The 22547-nt window shown below is 42.5% G+C and overlaps 1 protein-coding gene across 1 annotated transcript in view; it reads right to left on the minus strand.

The window, feature by feature from the left end:
- CAMKMT (calmodulin-lysine N-methyltransferase) overlaps positions 1-22547 on the minus strand; it is a 308776-nt gene that overhangs the window by 65959 nt on the left and 220270 nt on the right. The window contains exon 7 of the mRNA XM_075267047.1: positions 17272-17338. Coding sequence (XP_075123148.1) covers positions 17272-17338 — 67 coding nt within the window. The remainder of the gene's footprint in view (positions 1-17271; positions 17339-22547) is intronic.

Raw genomic sequence — 22547 nt, forward strand, 5'->3', positions numbered from 1 at the left:
ACAGAACACCATATGTAAGTATACGTACAGAACACTATATGTAAGTATATGCACAGAACACCATATGTAAGTATACGCACAGAACACCATATGTAAGTATAGGTACAGAACACCATATGTAAGTATAGGTACAGAACACCATATGTAAGTATAGGTACAGAACACCATATGTAAGTATATGTACAGAACACCATATGTAAGTATAGGTACAGAACACCATATGTAAGTATATGTACAGAACACCATATGTAAGTATATGTACAGAACACTATATGTAAGTATATGTACAGAACACCATATGTAAGTATATGCACAGAACACCATATGTAAGTATATGTACAGAACACCATATGTAAGTATATGTACAGAACACCATATGTACGTATAGGTACAGAACACCATATGTAAGTATAGGTACAGCACACTATATGTAAGTATAGGTACAGAACACCATATGTAAGTATGTGTACAGAACACCATATGTAAGTATAGGTACAGAACACTATATGTAAGTATATGTACAGAACACCATATGTAAGTACAGGTACAGAACACCATATGTAAGTATATGTACAGAACACCATATGTAAGTATATGTACAGAACACCATATGTACGTATAGGTACAGAACACCATATGTAAGTATAGGTACAGAACACTATATGTAAGTATAGGTACAGAACACCATATGTAAGTATATGTACAGAACACCATATGTAAGTATAGGTACAGAACACCATATGTAAGTATAGGTACAGAACACCATATGTAAGTATATGTACAGAACACCATATGTAAGTATATGTACAGAACACCATATGTAAGTATAGGTACAGAACACCATATGTAAGTATAGGTACAGAACACCATATGTAAGTATATGTACAGAACACCATATGTAAGTATATGTACAGAACACCATATGTAAGTATAGGTACAGAATGCCTCTATAGAATGCCGTATGGAACTCATGGGCAAGAACAAGTCAGTTACATAGTATCCATATGAAACACAATGTGGAACTTGTATGGCACCTGTAAGGAAGACTATATGGACCACAATAGTACAGACAACTCATACAACTTGAGGATAGGTCGTTCCAAGACTGTACTCACATAAAATAACTCATATTAAAAACACAAAATGGGGTGCACATCCATAAAAACCATACTGCTCAGATGGTTTACACCCACTAATGGGTTCTTAGTCATAGCATACCTGGGAACCAGCCCAGTCCTTTACCCTACTCCATGCAACAAACTTACATATCCACTGGGATTCCTGCACCTACTGTCCCGATGGCGGCCCATTGGTTACCAAGAAGAGGGTGCGGAGAGAGTGGAGTAAAGGTGGTCATACAAAGCAGAGCCCACCAGGCCGAGGCTTCAGCGTATAGCAATAAGACAAAGGGAACTGAATCCTACCAGTTGTTTCAATCTAATATGTTGGATGGAACTGTCCCATACACATTAGATAATATCCAATCTTGCCAAAATTGGAGAGTTTAGCCAACCTCGATCTATCTCCTAGGGTCAACCTAACACACGACTGATGGGTCTGACTACGAGGAGAGCGGGACGTGTTATCTGTAACCATGGAGAAATCCTTTTAGCTTACAAGAATTAACTTTAACATAACATATCACGGACATGACTAAGCACCTGAAGCCGTAATAAAGTAATGACGACGCTCTGCATATAATCCATAAAGTAAATCAATGCTACAGTCGGGATCGCCATCCACTAAGGCGGAGTAAATGCACAAGCTTTCAGCTTTACCCCATTAATCCTGGTTTATAGCTTATCGAGTAATATATATATATACACGTAAATGCCTATGATTCACTTTATTATACTTCTATATATGCGCACAACTCATTGTATAAGAACATTACAGCTTTGTTAGCTTATAGGGACACTGACGCTTATATAGTGATTGAGTATAGGATCACTAAATGACACTTTACTTACCTAATCGCAACACATAGGTGACAGGGTTCAGCCGATCCTGACTTTTCAAGATCGATTTTAAAATCCGATTTCCGATCATTTTTCATTCGAACCCGATCTCGATCCCAATTCCGATCCCAATGCAAGTCAATGGGATTTTTTTATTAATCGGAGATCGGATTTTAGAAACGATACTATCCACTATACAGCATGGAATCTAACAATTGAACGCTTTAATTGTTAGAATCCACGCTGTGTAATGAATCACTAAGTAGCCAGAGGATTTTTTTTTTAATCCTCTGGCTACTTAGTCCCCCCTGGTGTCCACTTACCTGCAGAGATGGCTGCTCCAGTGCCCGGTGTTCTGCTTCGCCTCGCTGCCGCTCCATGCTGCTCTTCTTGCCTCACTACCCCTGCCTCCCAGATTAGGAGAGTGTGGGCGGGTTAGGAGAGTGTGGGCGGGTACTGGGAGGGGAGACGTCACGTCTCCCCACCCTGTACCCACCCATACTCTACTCTCCTAAGCCACAAGCCCCGCCTTCCTAGCTCTTTAAACACTAACCTGGGAGGTGGCGGCAGCAAGGTGAAAAGAGCATCGTGGAGCGGCAGCGAGGGGAAGAAGAAGGAGAACAGCGGAGGAGTCATCTCTGGAGATAAGTAGCTACTAGAGATGTTAGTTTAGTCTCCCATTAGAAGGAATGGAGGCAGCCGGCGTGCAGGGGGTTAAGGCTGTGTGCCGGCTGCTTCCATTCATTCCTATGGAACCACAGTGGAGCCTTCACACTGAGTATACACTCTGCTCAGAATGAGCGGAGCATATACTCAGTGTGAAGGCTAAGCAAAGCATTGTGGGAAATAATACTGATCTCGATCCCACCTAAAAAGGTCGTGTTCGGAATGCCGATCATGAAATTTTCTCGATCACCGATCAGAATCCGATCTTTTCCGAACATGATCGCTCAACCCTAGTGACAGTGTCTCTAGGCTAATGTATCAGATATCCTGCACTTTACATGGGGATAGGGATCCATGGTCGCTCTGTGCTTAACCTATTGTTATAAGCGTCGTCCAGGAATTACTTCTTTATGACCAATCCTTAGTGGGGGCCAAAAGGCGTGGATCAACTGCACGTGGCCTCTACTGACACCCATACTTGTGCCAAGTGAGTTCCGATTTTCTAACGGAAGGAAATCACATAACATCTGTATGCCTTTCGTGCTCCATTCGTTTCAATGGGGAAGGTTCCATTCCGATTCATTTACACAGACCGGAATTGGACCTGTCCTAAAGATATCAGGATGGAACAGACTATGGGAACCCCTTCAGAAGAGTCTGGGACTGCACACTAACTTATGTGAATGAGGCGTTTTAGGATGATTATTTATAGTATCAAACTCTCAGATGATGTTACAAATGACTTTTCACCACATCCACCAATTTAAGCTCTTATCTCCGTTCCATTGATTCCAGCACAGTTGGAATTTTCTCTCTAGTCCCCACCATTTCCGAGCAACAAGTGCAGGTAGTTTTGGTGCCTGATGTGCTATTTAAGCTCTGTACTGTCATGTTGGGGGTGTCAGGCAGGGGGGCGTGATTCAAAGCTCCAATCTTAGGCAGCCAGTGTCAGAGCTCAGAATCACGCCCCCTGTCTGCTCTACCTGACAACGCCCTCCTGACAGTACAGAGACTGAATAGTATATCAGGGATCAAAACTAACAGCAGTGATTGCTCAGGAATGGTGGGGACTAGAGAAAAAATTCCAAGTGTGCTAGAATCAGTGGAGGTCAGGAGGCTATTAATTGCTGTAAAGATCTGGACTTTGAGGTGGTGAAAGGTCCTCTGTAAGGGGCAGAGATACAATTATACAGCAATCGCTGGTCCTACAATTGTTATTAACAGATATTGCTCAGCCCAATGGTTCTAATGGACTATAGAGGAGGCTAAAATCTGGCTCTCCAAATTTATCTCTATTACTAAAAGACATTTTACCTACACTCACCGGCCACTTTATTAGGTACACCTGTCCAACTGCTCGTTAACACTTAATTTCTAATCATCCAATCACATGGCGGCAACTCAGTGCATTTAGGCATGTAGACATGGTCAAGACAATCTCCTGCAGTTCAAACCGAGCATCAGTATGGGGAAGAAAGGTGATTTGAGTGCCTTTGAACGTGGCATGGTTGTTGGTGCCAGAAGGGCTGGTCTGAGTATTTCAGAAACTGCTGATCTACTGGGATTTTCACGCACAACCATCTCTAGGGTTTACAGAGAATGGTCCGAAAAAGAAAAAACATCCAGTGAGCGGCAGTTCTGTGGGGGGCGGAAATGCGTTGTTGATGCCAGAGGTCAGAGGAGAATGGCCAGACTGGATCGAGCTGATAGAAAGGCAACAGTGACTCAAATAGCCACCCGTTACAACCAAGGTAGCCAGAAGAGCATCTCTGAACGCACAGTACGTCGAACTTTGAGGCTACAGATGGGCTACAGCAGCAGAAGACCACACCGGGTGCCACTCCTTTCAGCTAAGAACAGGAAACTGAGGCTACAATTTGCACAAGCTCATCGAAATTGGACAATTGAAGATTGGAAAAACGTTGCCTGGTCTGATGAGTCTCGATTTCTGCTGCGACATTCGGATGGTAGGGTCAGAATTTGTCGTCAACAACATGAAAGCATGGATCCATCCTGCCTTGTATCAATGGTTCAGGCTGGTCGTGGTGGTGTCACGGTGTGGGGAATATTTTCTTGGCACTCTTTGGGCCCCTTGGTACCAATTGAGCATCGTTGCAACGCCAAAGCCTACCTGAGTATTGTTGCTGACCATGTCCATCCCTTTATGACCACAATGTACCCAACATCTGATGGCTACTTTCAGCAGGATAATGCAATGCCATGTCATAAAGCTGGAATCATCTCAGACTGGTTTCTTGAACATGACAATGAGTTCACTGTACTCCAATGGCCTCCACAGTCACCAGATCTCAATCCAATAGAGGAGCATCTTTGGGATGTGGTGGAACGGGAGATTCGCATCATGGATGTGCAGCCGACAAATCTGCGGCAACTGTGTGATGCCATCATGTCAATATGGGCCAAAATCTCTGAGGAATGCTTCCAGCACCTTGTTGAATCTATGCCACGAAGAATTGAGGCAGTTCTGAAGGCAAAAGGGGGTCCAACCCGTTACTAGCATGGTGTACCTAATAAAGTGGCCGGTGAGTGTATATCTTCTACTAGTTGAGATCAGAAATCTGCTTGCATGTGGCCTTGATCATTCCCCTTCACATATTTAGATCTATGTAATACATAAACCTAGATGCTAACCACTGAACTATATTGTTATCCATAGAACAATGAGGGCAAGCTACAGTATATGACCTTAGTCACAGGGCTGTGGTTTTCAGGGATGATGCTTCAATGAACTTCTTACAAATCAGCCCCTCCTCCCATATGGTACCTGGAGGCCTTTGTCGAGCCGTACTCCATAATTAAGCCTTAAATAATTGGCCATAGCCATGCTGATTCTTTCAATCATATCCGTATATAGGATATACTATAGTGACATAAGCGATACATTTAACAGCTGGAAGTGGTAACTGGAGGAGAAGTCTACAAAGGAGACCTGGAGTCCTGCACAAGCCCTGGAGCACCTGCTTATCAACGCCGGTAATACTCATGGTTCTTCTTTACAAGACTGAACCATTGTGTGCACCTTGGTATCAGTATGGATTTTTTTTTTTTCAAAGGCGATGCCATATTTTTCCTCTCCCTGTCGAAAAAACTGAAGGTGTTCCATACGCTTAATATGCAATATTATATAAGACTTCTGATCAGGTATCGAGAAAGTGCAAAAAGTGTCATGGATATCTAGAAGGGGGTGAACAGATTTCCAATAAATTCTAATATTTTTACATTCTACAAAGACAGAAAACAGGGACAGGGCATTACATGACTGCACTAATATATGGAGAGGAGAGGGGAAGGAGTGAGCAGCAAGTGCAGGAGATAAGAGAAGAAAGACTCGAAGGAAAGGCTAGGTTCACATCCGCGCCGGTCATTCCATTATTTGGGTCCTCCGGGGATCTGAGCAACTGAGAGAAGGACCATTTTCTTAGCAGATACACATGGGGTCGGTCAGGTGTCCGCCATTTCAAAACTGAAACCAATGGAAAATGGAGGACTTTTTTCTTCGACAATTTTTGGCAGTCTCTCCAATGGAGACTCCAGCTCATATGTGAACTTAGCTTGAGGCTGATATTGGGGTTAAAAAGAAACTTTGTAACAATTGAAACCCTTTTGTCACATGAGTACAAGTCAGTACTTCTCTGTATATGTCCTGCATGACCCAGGGGCTGCTTCTGCGAGAGAACAGATTCTCCACTATCTAGCGTATGGCAGCTAGATAGAGTCTGCAGAGGGGAAAACTGCAAAAAAATTGAAGAATATTAGTAAGCGGGCATTCACACTTGTGGCCGGGGTCCACCCTGTGTCACTCCGCCGGGTTTCCGTCCTCAGCCCAGATGAACTGGACAGCTTTAATAACCATTCATTCCGAGTGACACAGGGCGGACCCCAGGCGCAGGTGTGAACGCCCCTCACATAAGTTATTCCTCATGTATACATATGTCATAAAAAGTCAAATAACATGACACGTATGCCTTCAAGGGGTTGTCCAGAGACTTCTATTTACCTTACTTTGACTGGTGGTTCCTTCATGCAGGACCTGCAGAGGGCTCTGGGCTGGTTCCAACCCTGGGTCACATGATTGAAGCCAACCCCCATTCCCTGGGTCACTCCTTCTTCCTCTCCCATTTTGACACCTGTGCTATGGGAATTGGTAGACTATACCAAAGCCAACCCCTATGAAAACGGGAGACTCAGGGGACGGGAGGCCAGTTCCAATCTTGTGATCCCAAGTCCAACCAACACAAAGCTGCTAGGACCTTCACGAAGAGGTCACCAGCCAAAGCCAGTCAAATAGAAGTCTACAGAAAACCCCTTAAACAAGATCCAAATAAAAATATCCAAGTTTTACGGCTCAATTTCACGGTTCCTCTAATCTTCCACCACCACATCGTGTAACAGCATTCCAGCTCAGTTAACAAAAACACTGTTAATTTTTTTTTTTTTTCATTTTTTTTTTTTTTTAATACCAAGCGAGTTTATTTTTAGATCGAAGCCTGAAATGTTAACGTATAGACGAGGAGATGAATGCTTTCGGTTATACATAATATCCACATTGGCAAAGTTGAGGAATGCTTTTAATTGGAGATTAATAACACCCAGTAAACAAAAATTACGTCCTTTGAAAACATAATCTTACTTCCCAGCATGGGGCCGCCATCTATTATTCACTACCTCCATATGTCGAAACGCACTCCAATAATGGCAAGTGACCCTAAGACTTACATTAATGTAAATCAGAGCCGGGTAGGAAATTTGCTTTTGATTGATATAGCACAAAGATTAGTTCCTGACTATGTGAATGGTATATCCCCCCCCCCCCCCTATGAAACCCTCAATTAGAAAAAATCTGGAATTTTTTTTTTTTTTTTTTTTTACAAAATTACAAAAACACAAGAAAAAAACCCCAACAACCAGCAGATATCACATTAGCGGATGAGACCTCCTCTCTTCACATTGAAGTTTAATGAATGGGGTGGGTATGCGGAGTCTTTATTCCTTAAGTAGGTCTTCCGAATCCAGTAATGATGGAAAGTACTGTGCATTTAGAACAGGCTAATGAATGAAAATATGTTCTCGTTTCCACGTGTACTAATATGATTTTCAGTGTGTCAGAATATAATTACAGCGCCTATTAAAACTAAACTCATCGCATTCTGCGGCTTTTTCAATTACCCATCCTTCATGTATTGAACTGATCACTAAGAGATTTCTCAAGTGGAATAAGACAATAATTATAATTTCAAGGAAAACGGGGAAAAAAGGTCAAAAACAAAAGGGAGTTCCTGAGTGTTTATGAATAACATTATGGATTCTAGAGGCGAAACATTAAAGAAAAAAAATGTGTTATATAAATAGTGGGGCAAATTTACGTAGACTGGAGTCTTCAGAGGTCCCGTCCTGGCAGAGGGGCGCCATATTTAGGACGTCTCCTCCTAAATCAGGCTTAGCCCCCGCTGGTCCATGCGCCTGCACTGAAATCTATTTTGGGCATTATTTACGCCCAACCTCTTGCTAGACTTCCGTTAAGGAAAGAGGCAAAAAGAAACAAGACACAATTTTTAATGCAAAAATTCAATTGGTACAAAAAAATTGTGACTTTTTCATTCCTTGGACAAACTGGAGTAGAGGGCATGACAAATCTGCCCCATCATATATTGGATGCAATTTATTTCAGTGGGCAACACTGGGTAATTCTTCACTTTCCCTACAGTGACCAGTTAGCAATGGCCTCTTGGTTCTGCCACAAACTGTTGGGTGATCATTTTATTGCATGGGGGATTCTTGTAACTGAAAGGGGGTGTCCACACCAAACAACACTTTCAAAAGTATTGTCCAGGACATTGATATTCATGGTTTCTTAATTGGGGATTGGTGTAGATCCAACTCCCAGCGACCCCAATGGAGATTAGTGTAGGTCCAACTTCCAGCGACCCCCAATGAAGACTGGTGTAGTTTCAACTCCCAGCAACCCCACTGGAGTTTAGTGTAGGTCCAACTCCCAGCGACCCCACTGGAGATTGGTGTAGGTCCGACTCCCAGCGACCCCACTGGAGATTGGTGTAGGTCTAACTTCCAGCAACCCCAATGAAGACTGGTGTAGTTTCAACTCCCAGCAACCCCACTGGAGTTTAGTGTAGGTCCAACTCCCAGCGACCCCACTGGAGATTGGTGTAGGTCCGACTCCCAGCGACCCCACTGGAGATTGGTGTAGGTCTAACTTCCAGCAACCCCAATGAAGACTGATGTAGTTTCAACTCCCAGCAACCCCACTGGAGTTTGGTGTAGGTCCAACTCCCAGTGACCCCACTGAAGATTGGTGTAGGTCCAATTCCCAGTGACCCCACTTGAGATTGGTGTAGGTCCAACTCCCAGCAACCCCACTGATCAGAACCACGATGGCTGATGTATCCCTTCACTAGCAGGAAATGTCTCTGGTAGATATTTTTGTGATATTTTCACTTTACATTTAGTAAGATTTTTACATATTATAGGCTGAAAAATATGGATGAGGAGAATTACTTGACCTCTCTCCAAGACTACTCACTATTATTCGGATGAATGGAGAGGGTTGACAGGGGGAGAGGTGGTAGGTAGTGAGGGCTTTCAAAAATAGCACTTAAAGGAAATCTGTTAGCCGAACAAAGTATGTCAAACCCCCGCAGATAGATAGGCTACGTTCACCGGAATTAAATAGTACTTTTCTCTTATGAATCGGTGCCTCAGTTGCCCAGATATGTTTTTGAGAATATCTTTGGAGCTGCAAGGACATTGACGCTTATTTCCTTGGAGCAATGGCGATCTCCTAGTTGTTCCAAAGAGCTTACTTGAATGTAGACAAGAAGACTATAACTTGGCAATGGGGATACCGAGTCACAAGAGGAAAACACTCTTTGATTCAGAAGGGTGATCGGAACAATTGGAAGATTCACATTCATCTAATGTAAATGACCAGCTGAAGTTACTGTCCATTGGTATTTAAGCTAAATTCCTTACAACAGTAACAAATTTGCAACTGTAACCAAAATGATGACCCAGAGCCCACCATAGGTTAAAGGTAGAAAACACATCCAATGGTTTGAAACAACAAATAAAGAACCTTACTAATCTACTCTAGTTTTCCGAACTTCATGGCTGGACCGATTTCCTCCTCTGTCCCATAGTCTTAGAAGTTCGTAGCCTGTAAGATGCAACACAGTCTCAGGTGGCTGGGAGCTTCCTCCCCTTCCCTGTGGGTCGATGACATGTGTTACATGGCTAACTGTCCAGATCACACCTGGATCAAGGAGCCCGGGGAGGCCCAAAGGTCTTACCAAATGTTACTAATTCAGCCCTGGGCCCTAGTCATCCCTCTTATCTACAGATATAACAAACCATCTTTCTGAACTAGTCTATCGGCTTTGGAAACATTACAAATTTGCAAAGTTCTTACAAAATTAAAGCTAAATACAATTAATTATGAATTGATCTTTATTGTGTTTAAATATAGAACATGTTAAATGCGCGATTTGTGTAGCTCGGCTCGGACACGGAAAACATCAGCTTAAACTTTAAACAGCTGATTTCTTAGTGCCCAGAAACTAAACTGCAGCATAAGCACTTTGAGAAATGACTAAATGATGTTTGCTGCTAAATAAGCTTAAATAAAACAGAACGTTCCCGAGGAGGTTTCAAGGGGCTCGGGGTCGGGATGCAAATCTAATGGCTTTCTTCAGGTTATAAAGATGGGATAGACCTTACCTTGATTCATCTCTACTTAAAAAAATAAGTTAAAGGGATCCTATCAGTCAGACACACTTTTTGTTAGGTACCACATCGGAATAGCCTTAAGGAAGACTATTCGACTCCTACCTTTCGGCGTCTTCTCCGCGCCACCGTTCCGTAGATATCTAATTTCTTGTCGGTATGTAAATGAGCTATATAGCAGCACTGGGGGCGGGCCCCAGCGCTCAGACAGCACAAGGGCGTCCCCAATGCTGCGAGAGAACTCTCTCCAGCGCCGTCTCCATCTTTGTCAGCAGTGTCCTCTTCAGCATGCCCACAGGCCATGCACAGTATTGTAAGCGGCCATTTACTCGTGGCCTGTGGGCATGCGCAGTTTGCTCTGCCCAAGGCCTAGAAGTTACAAGCCACCGCCGGAAGAAGATGCTAAAGAGGACGCTGCTGACGAAGATGGAGGCGGCGCTGGAGAGAGTTCTCTCACAGCATTGGGGAAGCCCCCAATGCTGTCTGAGCGCTGGGGCCCACCCCCAGTGCTGCGAGAGAGCTCATTTGCATACCGACAAGAACCAGGATATCTATGAAACAGTGGCACGGAGAAAACGACGAAAGGTAGGAGACGAATTTCCTTTCTTAAGGCTATTCCGACGTGGTACCTAGAAAAAAGTGAATCCAAAGAAAGTAAAAGAATCCAGCTTTCATCCACGGTCCTTGTAAAACGTAGCGTTTATTCCAATATCAAAAAACACACATGTTCACAAGCAATGTCGTCTCGTAAGCATATCCATTCCTTACATAGACTCGCTGACGCGTTTCGAAGACATTTAGTCTTCTTAGTCGTAGCCTGTTTAGTTTTTGCCTTGCGTGGCTATAAATACCTTCCGGTGTAATCATTGCCATCTGTGATGCCTGGAAACTATCATTAAAACCAACATTAACCCTTTATAAGTATAAAAAGAAAAACCACATATGTATTGGAATGGTGATATCTTAGAACGTTTTCCATACATGGCTATATGCTCATTACAGTACAGACTTAGACCTTATTGATACTTGTACAAATATGAAACAAAATATTGAACCATTTCAACACTACTTGTCAAGATCATTCCATGCACAAAATCCATGCCTAATATGGTGGACGGCAAAAATATGTACATAAAAAAGATATTTAGATTTTACTATATATCACCCATGTTTTGATTATAAGTATCGTTTTTTTACAAGATCCCCATTCTTGCTTAGGCCTGATACCTTTAGTTGCACTGTCCTGGAAGAAGTTAAGAAATGAATCCTACAAGAAAGCAATATTATAAGATGCTCTTATTGTATAAAGATCATAATAACGGAGAGTGAAAAACTCACCGAATGACGGACCTAAGATGACACACTCTCACTTATGTGTGAATACTTTTCCATTTCCTTCTATGGACCCTGTTCGAAGTTCTAAATCCTGCGCATGCGCATAAGAACTTGTTTTAGCGCATGCGCCTATAGTTAACCAGCCAAATCGTACTCCACACTATCCTAAGCAGCAGTCGCGCGCATGCGCATATGCACCAGGCAAAACACCCACACTCTGGAGGGGATGCCCGGAAATAACTCACGTTAGTGCGCATGCGTGTTGTGGACTCAAGCTATTGGTTGGCACACTGTACTATAAACAAATAAAATTATGAAAATCGAGGTCTACACTGGCTGAAGCTACTGAAAAAAGTGTGTCTGACTGATAGGATCCCTTTAAACTTTGAAACTTTTTTTGAAACGGATCTCCTGGAGACCCTGAAAGCCAAAGAACTTGGATCAACCATAGGGTTCCATAGCAAATACTGTATCCTTGAGCAGGTAATTCTAAGTTCACATTTCGTATGTCTTTCTGTTCTTGTGCTCCATTGGAAGAACCAAAGTAATGGAAACTATCGGATCTATTCCATGGCGGACACGAACGGAGCCCGAGGGACCCCATTAACTATAATGGAGTCCATCAGATGTCCATTGCGTGTCTGTTGTTTAAAACTGATGTCACCAGATAGAAAAGTCAAGCTTGCAGACCTTTATCATTCGGAGATTTCCAACCGACATGACGATGGAGCTGACATGAAACAGAAAGTCCAACACAGATGTGAACCCAGCCATAAATGTGGCCAACTCCAAAAGTGTAGAAGGATAAGATGTCCTACAAGGTTTGTTCTGATGAGTTACCTCAAATGCCATGACCCTTCTCTATCAGTCAGAACAGAGCGTGAGGCGGCCATATACCTTACCAAGTTAATCATTTTTTTTATTTTTATAAATGTAGATAGTGAGCCCCACATAGAGCTCACAATGTACATTTTTCCCTATCAGTATGTCTTTTTTTGGAATATGGGATGGAAATCCATGCAAACACAGGGAGAACATACAAACTCCTTGCAGATGGTTTTTTGCCCATGGCGGGATTTGAACACCAGGACTCCAGCGCTGCAGGGCTGCAGTGCTAACCACTGAGCCCCCGTGTGGCCCCCCAAGTTAATCATTTTGACCACCTCATATACAGTTGTGGCCAACGATATTGAGACTAAGGCTTGTTTCACATCTGCACATGGGTTTCCATTCGGAGGTACCGCTTGGGGACCCCCATAACTGAAACCTAATCCACATAAAAAAGCGGTTACCTTAGGAAACCCGCGGACCCCATAGACTATAAGGCAAAGACTCAATATTTACACTGATGACCTTTTTTTACCCAAGACTTCTGCAACCCACCCTAGGATGCTTCAGCTTCTGGGTCAATCCTTCTGGACGATAACCCATTCTTGACTAACCATTGCGTGGAGTTTATCACAATTTCTGTGTTTTTGTTTATCCACTCACTTTTTGAGAATTGACCACAAGTTCTCAATGGAATTAAGAGTGGATCCAAAATTTCCAGAGGATTAGGTATGTTCTAGATTCAATTAAGGACACTTTCAAGGTATCCGTACATCTTCAATAGGTTCATTTGCCTAGCATTTATCCTTGTTGACTCCCCATAGATGTCCATACTTGTCTTGGCTCTTAGGCATAGGAATAATAAAAGGGGGCTAAATGGCTACCAGACACGTATGGCGTTGGATTATCTCACTTGAGTATACAAGCATCTGCAGAACACCTTGCAAGTTTTTAAGCAACAACCCATTGGATAACAAACCAAAAAATCAAACTAGACGATGGAAAGGTGAGTTATCTGTTCTCCTTTTCCACCTTGCGGAAGACAATGGGCGATATATGGACAGAAATTTGAAAGATTGTATCAAGGAAATATAAACTTGTAATATCTTGAAGGATCCAGGCTTCGAGTCTACAGTTTTTGGTTTTTCAAAAACATCACCACTTGGGTTGGTCCTGGTATTCAAGCTAAAGTTGTATCGGCCAATGGGCAACGTGAAGCCAATGGACAAGAGTAGTGGTGTTTCTAATAAAGCTCGTCAACCCCTTTAACATATAGACACGTTCTGTTTATCTGCCCCATAGAAGCCCACGGGGCTGCGGTGAATTTCATTTATGTTTCTGTAAATCGTAATGACTAGGTATGGAGATAAGCCCATCGCGACCCTTAGTAACGCCTACGGTGCTACCTATTTTCTGCCCAGTGCCAGTCCCATCATCAGCTGCGATGACCTATCATTTGGAGGCCCAGTTGCCACCATCTAGCGCCCGCAGTCCTATACCGGTATAATTGCTTATGCTATATGATAAATATGCTTTACGCCTCATTATTATTCATGAGTATAGCCGTTTTATTTCGGCCACGTCTGCCCTCATTGTGCCCGGGCGCTTACAACTGTAAAACACGAGGCTGATACTTGATGTAAATATCTTCTAGGCTTATTCCGCCTGATAAGGGGCTTATTCACACCAGTTCTGCGCGGAGCTGTCAATAAAGCGTTCGGAGTCCTGCTGATGTCTGACAATTGACGGACCGGCTATTACCTATCTGAATTTGAGTTCACTCACTGTAAACACATCTTATTTATATGCAAATAGATCCTTCCAGGGAAATTTGTAGACTTCTTCAGTTGTCAACAGTACTTTCTATGCAAACATACAATAAAAGCGCGGCTGTATAATCACTAGAAATTATAAAGACTATTAACCAAAGGGATGGAGATCAGGACAACGTACACAAAACCCATTTGTAGGTCTTTTATACCTGCTTGTCTATCAAGGGATACAACTTTATTACCTTCAACTAGAAACATTGTCACATTTTCAATTCAGTTAAGCTGGGGTTAGGCAATCATTCGTATCCTTAAAGGGAATGTATCACCGTTTTGTTTGTTTTTTTATTATTTCATCAAGGGTGAAATCACTTTATTTAAATCTGTTTTTATTTTCAGATTTAATAAAAAAAAAATTGTACATGATTATAAGGCGGCCATCTTGCTTCTCCTCTTTACAGTACAGTCACGGCCATAGGCAGCAATAGACTGCAGCCCACTCATTGGGATCTATGGGAGGAATGGTGCAGGGAGGCGGAAGAGAGAAGCTGTGACATCATTTATTGCCAGTGGTGGATGTAATGATGGGTTATGGGTGTTATCTATAGAGGTGTTATCTTCTATTGTAATCCTTTCTGCAATGTGAATGAGATGGTTGCAAAAAAAAATCCCTCTAATCCCTCTCTCGCCTCTCATGGCTTAACAACTCTTACATAAATTTTTTTTTTAAATTCTGCCCAAACTCTCCAACGCTTCTGTTCCTGCTTCTGCCATCAGTCTCTATTTTCTGCACCAACAGACATGACTTCTGAGTCTATCATTAGCGGCTGAAACAGATCAGGTGACCGTGACTCATTTTATTATTATACACAATTGTCACCATTTTTACAAAAATTTTAACTGACTGGAGCCTTGGTCCAATGTCTAATCCTTCCATATACATGTATGCTTGGTTTGGTCACCTCTTCCCAATGGCCAGAGCTGCCAAAAGACACAATTGGCAGCAACTTATCTCTCGTGAGCTTAAAGTAACCCCCTAAAATTCAATATACCCCATCCTTTTTTCCCCCAGGGCCATGAGATTTGGCTGACTTTGTTCTTATGCGTACGGACCCCTAAACTTCTTACATTGGTATTTGATCAGGTGCCAGACAAATTCAAGTCCCAAAAGGACTCAGCCTTAAAGGGATTCTAAAATTAAGTCACATTTTTTCTCAATCACACGTAGGAATAACCTTAAGAAAGGTTATTCTTCTCCTACCTTTAGATGTCTTCTCCGCGCCGCCGTTTGGTACAAATCCCGGTTTTCGTCTGTATGCAAATGAACTCTCTCGCAGCACTGTCCCCAATGCTGCCAGAGAACTCTCCAGCACCGCCTCCATCTTCTTTAGGAACGGCCTCTTCATGTATCTTCTTCTGGGGCTGAGTTCAAACTTCTAGGCCTCGGGCAGAGCACACTACGCATGCCCACGGCCACAAGAAAAATGGCCGCTTACACAGTAAGCTATGTAAGCGGCCATTTTTTTGTGGCCTGTGGGCATATACAGTCAGCTCTACCCGAGGCCTAGAAGTTTGAACCCAGCCCCGGAAGAAGATACGTGAAGAGGCCGTTCCTGAAGAAGATGGAGGAGGTGCTGGAGAGTTCTCTGCAGGGGTGAACCTGCTCCTTTTGCCGCCCGAGCGAAGTACAGAAAGCCACCCCCCACCCCCACCCCTGCCGGGAGGAGGGGAGGAGGGGGCGTGGCTTAGCGGAGGGGCGTGGCATCTCAAAAGGGGGCGGGCTTAGCGCTGTTCGCCGGCAGAGAGCAGGCCTGGAGACTGCCTGCGCTCTGCCTGAGCGTGAGGGGAGGCTGCTGGAGCAGCGCTGCTCCACTGGCCTCCCCAAACCACCGCTCCGTGCTAAGCTAACCTAACTGGCTTAGGTTAGCAAAAATGCCGCCCTCCCTGAGGCCCTGGCATAGCGCCGCCTGAAGCGCTCGCTTCAGGTCGCCTCATGGGAGGTGCGGCACTGGTTCTCTGGCAGCATTGGGGACACCCCCAGTGCTGTTTGATAAGGACGAAAACTGGAATTTCTATTGAACGGCGTCGCGGAAAAGACATCTAAAAGTAGGAGGGGAATAGCCTTTCTTAAGGTTATTCCTACGTGTGATCGAGAAAAAATGTGATCTAATGGTAGAATCCCTTTAAGGCTAAGGGTCTTTTTGGGACTTGAATTTGTCTGTCACCCTTGTGCACCCGATACTTTACCCATGTAAGAATTTTAGGGGGTCAATACACAGAAAAATTTTGATTTTTAATGATATACCGTATATACTCAAGTATAAGCCGAATTTTTCAACACAGTTTTTGTGCTGAATGCTGAAAAAGGCCCCCCTAGGCTTATACTCGAGTCAATAAGTTTTCTCAGTTTTTTGTGGTAAAATTAGGGGCCTCGGCTTATATTTGGGTCGGCTTATACTCGATTATATACGGTAATTCCTTTAAAATAGAAATGAGTAGTCTTAATATTATAGCTGGGATCCTAATACAGATTTTGGTGACTCCAGTTCCACCTTGGGCGCCAATCCCAGTCCCCCGATAGGTTTTTATGGCAGTCGTAATATGTCGGAATCCTGTAGGAACCTCACATCTTACAAATACAATGCACCAAGTATGTGTTACTAATATAGGAATCCAAGATAATGCCACAAGTTGTATTTTGTTGCCGGTGGTTGTCGTACGGACTAACAATTGGCCGCTCCTGAACATGCCACTTACACTGCCCACGGTCAACTTGATAAAATTGCCAGCCCCTGCCTGACATTGGTATGATTCATCGTGTCTAGAAATGCCTTCATTTGATGGAGCTCTCGATGTTTTCATTGTTTCCTTACAATTGTTCGGCATGGTTTCATGAAGACGTCGTATAAGAAAAAAATCCTCCCCGTGAAGCCCCGTGAAGCGCGCGCATAACTCACCTCGCGGATACCAGGCGCCCTTTAAATCCCTCCGCATTTTCGCGTCTCTTGATGATCCGGGACACATCTGTACGCACTTTGTTAAGGAGAACATTTTGTGATTTTCATCCAATTCGCTCCTGATTTATACCTTGTGCCCAGTTGGTCCTAAAAAAATCGAAGGATTATATAATTGCTGCGGACTATTCACTCAACATTAGTAATGTGCGAATAAAAATAGTAGCGCGGTATAAATAGGGAATGAACAGGTTTTTTATTACCAAATATCATTTTCAGAAATGAAATCAATGTGACGGCATGGCGCTAGTCTTTTCAGCAAAATGCCACCTGCGATTTTTAGCTTATATAGCGAGACTGATGCAATAGTGTTTTTTTTTGTTAAATGTAGGCCAGGATGTAGAAAGCCACTCAGCGACGCCGACAAAATGCCTTCTTTGTACTCAAACAATCCGTAATGCAAAGACAAATACAGTATAAAGCACAACATGTTCTCTTACCGAACCGAATAGAAAACTCACCTACTATAGCTTACACATAGAGCCGCATCGTGGAAATCTTACCGCATTTACCTTCATTTTATTTCTATTTGGTTGTCTACTATAGAGGAGGAGAAGGTTTACACGGAATCCAAGACGACACATAAGGATCGATTGTTGGCGTTAAAGGAGGAAGAAAATACATCGCTGTTGTCTTCTAGATACCGCACAATACTTGTCCATTAAAGCCAATGGGACGTGAAGCAGATCTATTAGGGGGTTTTAGGGATCTGAGAGCATGATATGGTAGAGGAGAGAAGCTGAGCTGTGTGATATATAGGGTTATAGGATAGAGGAGAGAAGCTGAGCTGTGTGATATATAGGGGTATATGATAGAGGAGAGAAGCTGAGCTGTGTGATATATAGGGTTATAGGATAGAGGAGAGAAGCTGAGCTCTGTGATATATAAGGTTATAGGATAGAGGAGAGAAGCTGAGCTCTGTGATATATAAGGTTATAGGATAGAGGAGAGAAGCTGAGCTCTGTGATATATAGGGTTATATGATAGAGGAGAGAAGCTGAGCTGTGTGATATATAGGTGATAGGATAGAGGAGAGAAGCTGAGCTGTGTGATATATAGGGTTATAGGATAGAGGAGAGAAGCTGAGCTGTGTGATATATAGGGTTATATGATAGAGGAGAGAAGCTGAGCTGTGTGATATATAGGTGATAGGATAGAGGAGAGTAGCTGAGCTGTGTGATATATAGGATTATATGATAGAGGAGAGAAGCTGAGCTGTGTGATATATAGGGTTATAGTATAGAGGAGAGAAACTGAGCTGTGTGAGATATAGGATTATATGATAGAGGAGAGAAGCTGAGCTCAGTTATATATAGGGTTATATGATAGAGGAGAGAAGCTGAGCTCAGTTATATATAGGATTATATGATAGAGGAGAGAAGCTGAGCTGTGTGATATATAGGGGTATTAGATAGAGGAGAGAAGCTGAGCTGTGTGATATATAGGTTATATAACAGAGGAGAGAAGCTGAGCTCTGTGATATATAGGGTTATAGTATAGAGGAGAGAAACTGAGCTGTGTGAGATATAGGATTATATGATGGAGGAGAGAAGCTGAGCTCAGTTATATATAGGGTTATATGATAGAGGAGAGAAGCTGAGCTCAGTTATATATAGGATTATATGATAGAGGAGAGAAGCTGAGCTGCGTGATATATAGGGGTATTAGATAGAGGAGAGAAGCTGAGCTGTGTGATATATAGGGTTATATGATAGAGGAGAGAAGCTGAGGTGTCTGATATATAGGGTTATATGATAGAGGAGAGAAGCTGAGCTCTGTGATATATAGGTTATATGATAGAGGAGAGAATCTGAGCTGTGTGATATATAGGGTTATATGATGGAGGAGAGAAGCTGAGCTCTGTGATATATAGGGTTATATGATAGAGGAGAGAAGCTGAGCTGTGTGATACATAGGGTTATATGATGGAGGAGAGAAGCTGAGCTCTGTGATATATAGGGTTATAGAATAGAGGAGAGAAGCTGAGCTCTGTGATATATAGGGTTATAGGATAGAGGAGAGAAGCTGAGCTCTGTGATATATAAGGTTATAGGATAGAGGAGAGAAGCTGAGCTCTGTGATATATAGGGTTATAGGATAGAGGAGAGAAGCTGAGCTCTGTGATATATAGGGTTATAGGATAGAGGAGAGAAGCTGAGCTTTGTGATATATAGGGTTATAGGATAGAGGAGAGAAGCTGAGCTCTGTGATATATAGGGTTATACGATAGAGGAGAGAAGCTGAGCTGTGTGATATATAGGGTTATATGATAGAGGAGAGAAGCTGAGCTCTGTGATATATAGGGTTATATGATAGAGGAAGAGAAGCTGAGCTGTGTGATATATAGGTGATAGGATAGAGGAGAGAAGCTGAGCTGTGTGATATATAGGGTTATAGGATAGAGGAGAGAAGCTGAGCTGTGTGATATATAGGGTTATAGGATAGAGGAGAGAAGCTGAGCTCTGTGATATATAAGGTTATAGGATAGAGGAGAGAAGCTGAGCTCTGTGATATATAAGGTTATAGGATAGAGGAGAGAAGCTGAGCTCTGTGATATATAGGGTTATATGATAGAGGAGAGAAGCTGAGCTGTGTGATATATAGGTGATAGGATAGAGGAGAGAAGCTGAGCTGTGTGATATATAGGGTTATAGGATAGAGGAGAGAAGCTGAGCTGTGTGATATATAGGGTTATATGATAGAGGAGAGAAGCTGAGCTGTGTGATATATAGGTGATAGGATAGAGGAGAGTAGCTGAGCTGTGTGATATATAGGATTATATGATAGAGGAGAGAAGCTGAGCTGTGTGATATATAGGGTTATAGTATAGAGGAGAGAAACTGAGCTGTGTGAGATATAGGATTATATGATAGAGGAGAGAAGCTGAGCTCAGTTATATATAGGGTTATATGATAGAGGAGAGAAGCTGAGCTCAGTTATATATAGGATTATATGATAGAGGAGAGAAGCTGAGCTGTGTGATATATAGGGGTATTAGATAGAGGAGAGAAGCTGAGCTGTGTGATATATAGGTTATATAACAGAGGAGAGAAGCTGAGCTCTGTGATATATAGGGTTATAGTATAGAGGAGAGAAACTGAGCTGTGTGAGATATAGGATTATATGATAGAGGAGAGAAGCTGAGCTCAGTTATATATAGAGTTATATGATAGAGGAGAGAAGCTGAGCTCAGTTATATATAGGATTATATGATAGAGGAGAGAAGCTGAGCTGCGTGATATATAGGGGTATTAGATAGAGGAGAGAAGCTGAGCTGTGTGATATATAGGGTTATATGATAGAGGAGAGAAGCTGAGGTGTCTGATATATAGGGTTATATGATAGAGGAGAGAAGCTGAGCTCTGTGATATATAGGTTATATGATAGAGGAGGGAATCTGAGCTGTGTGATATATAGGGTTATATGATGGAGGAGAGAAGCTGAGCTCTGTGATATATAGGGTTATATGATAGAGGAGAGAAGCTGAGCTGTGTGATACATAGGGTTATATGATGGAGGAGAGAAGCTGAGCTCTGTGATATATAGGGTTATAGAATAGAGGAGAGAAGCTGAGCTCTGTGATATATAGGGTTATAGGATAGAGGAGAGAAGCTGAGCTCTGTGATATATAAGGTTATAGGATAGAGGAGAGAAGCTGAGCTCTGTGATATATAGGGTTATAGGATAGAGGAGAGAAGCTGAGCTCTGTGATATATAGGGTTATAGGATAGAGGAGAGAAGCTGAGCTTTGTGATATATAGGGTTATAGGATAGAGGAGAGAAGCTGAGCTCTGTGATATATAGGGTTATACGATAGAGGAGAGAAGCTGAGCTGTGTGATATATAGGGTTATATGATAGAGGAGAGAAGCTGAGCTCTGTGATATATAGGGTTATATGATAGAGGAAGAGAAGCTGAGCTGTGTGATATATAGGGTTATAGGATAGAGGGAGAGAAGCTAAGCTCTGTTATATATAGGTGATAGGATAGAGGAGAGAAGCTGAGCTGTGTGATATATAGGGTTATATGATAGAGGAGAGAAGCTGAGCTGTGTGATATATAGGGTTATATGATAGAGGAGAGAAGCTGAGCTCTGTGATATATAGGGTTATATGATAGAGGAGAGAAGCTGAGCTGTGTGATATATAGGGGTATAGGATAGAGGAGAGAAGCTGAGCTGTGTGATATATAGGGTTATATGATAGAGGAGAGAAGCTGAGCTGTGTGATATATAGGGTTATATGATAGAGGAGAGAAGCTGATCTCTGTGATATATAGGAGTATAGGATAGAGGAGAGAAGCTGAGCTGTGTGATATATAGGGTTATATGATAGAGGAGAGAAGCTGAGCTGTGTGATATATAGGGTTATATGATAGAGGAGAGAAGCTGAACTGTGTGATATATAGGGTTATATGATAGAGGAGAGAAGCTGAGCTGTGTGATATATAGGGTTATATGATAGAGGAGAGAAGCTGAGCTGTGTGATATATAGGGTTATATGATAGAGGAGAGAAGCTGAGCTCTGTGATATATAGGGTTATATGATAGAGGAGAGAAGCTGAGCTGTGTGATATATAGGGGTATATGATAGAGGAGAGAAGCTGAGCTGTGTGATATATAGGTTCTATGATAGAGGAGAGAAGCTGAGCTGTGTGATATATAGGGTTATATGATAGAGGAGAGAAGCTGAGCTGTGTGATATATAGGGTTATATGATAGAGGAGAGAAGCTGATCTCTGTGATATATAGGAGTATAGGATAGAGGAGAGAAGCTGAGCTGTGTGATATATAGGGTTATATGATAGATGAGAGAAGCTGAGCTGTGTGATATATAGGGGTATATGATAGAGGAGAGAAGCTGAGCTGTGTGATATATAGGGATATATGATAGAGGAGAGAAGCTGAGCTGTGTGATATATAGGGTTATATGATAGAGGAGAGAAGCTGAGCTGTGTGATATATAGGGTTATATGATAGAGGAGAGAAGCTGAGCTGTGTGATATATAGGGTTATATGATAGAGGAGAGAAGCTGAGCTCTGTGATATATAGGGTTATATGATAGAGGAGAGAAGCTGAGCTCTGTGATATATAGGGGTATAGGATAGAGGAGAGAAGCTGAGCTGTGTGATATATAGGGTTATAGGATAGAGGAGAGAAGCTGAGCTGTGTGATATATAGGGGTATAGGATAGAGGAGAGAAGCTGAGCTGTGTGATAT

Source organism: Leptodactylus fuscus, chromosome 3 (genome assembly GCF_031893055.1).
Source record: "Leptodactylus fuscus isolate aLepFus1 chromosome 3, aLepFus1.hap2, whole genome shotgun sequence".
Taxonomy (NCBI): domain Eukaryota; kingdom Metazoa; phylum Chordata; class Amphibia; order Anura; family Leptodactylidae; genus Leptodactylus; species Leptodactylus fuscus.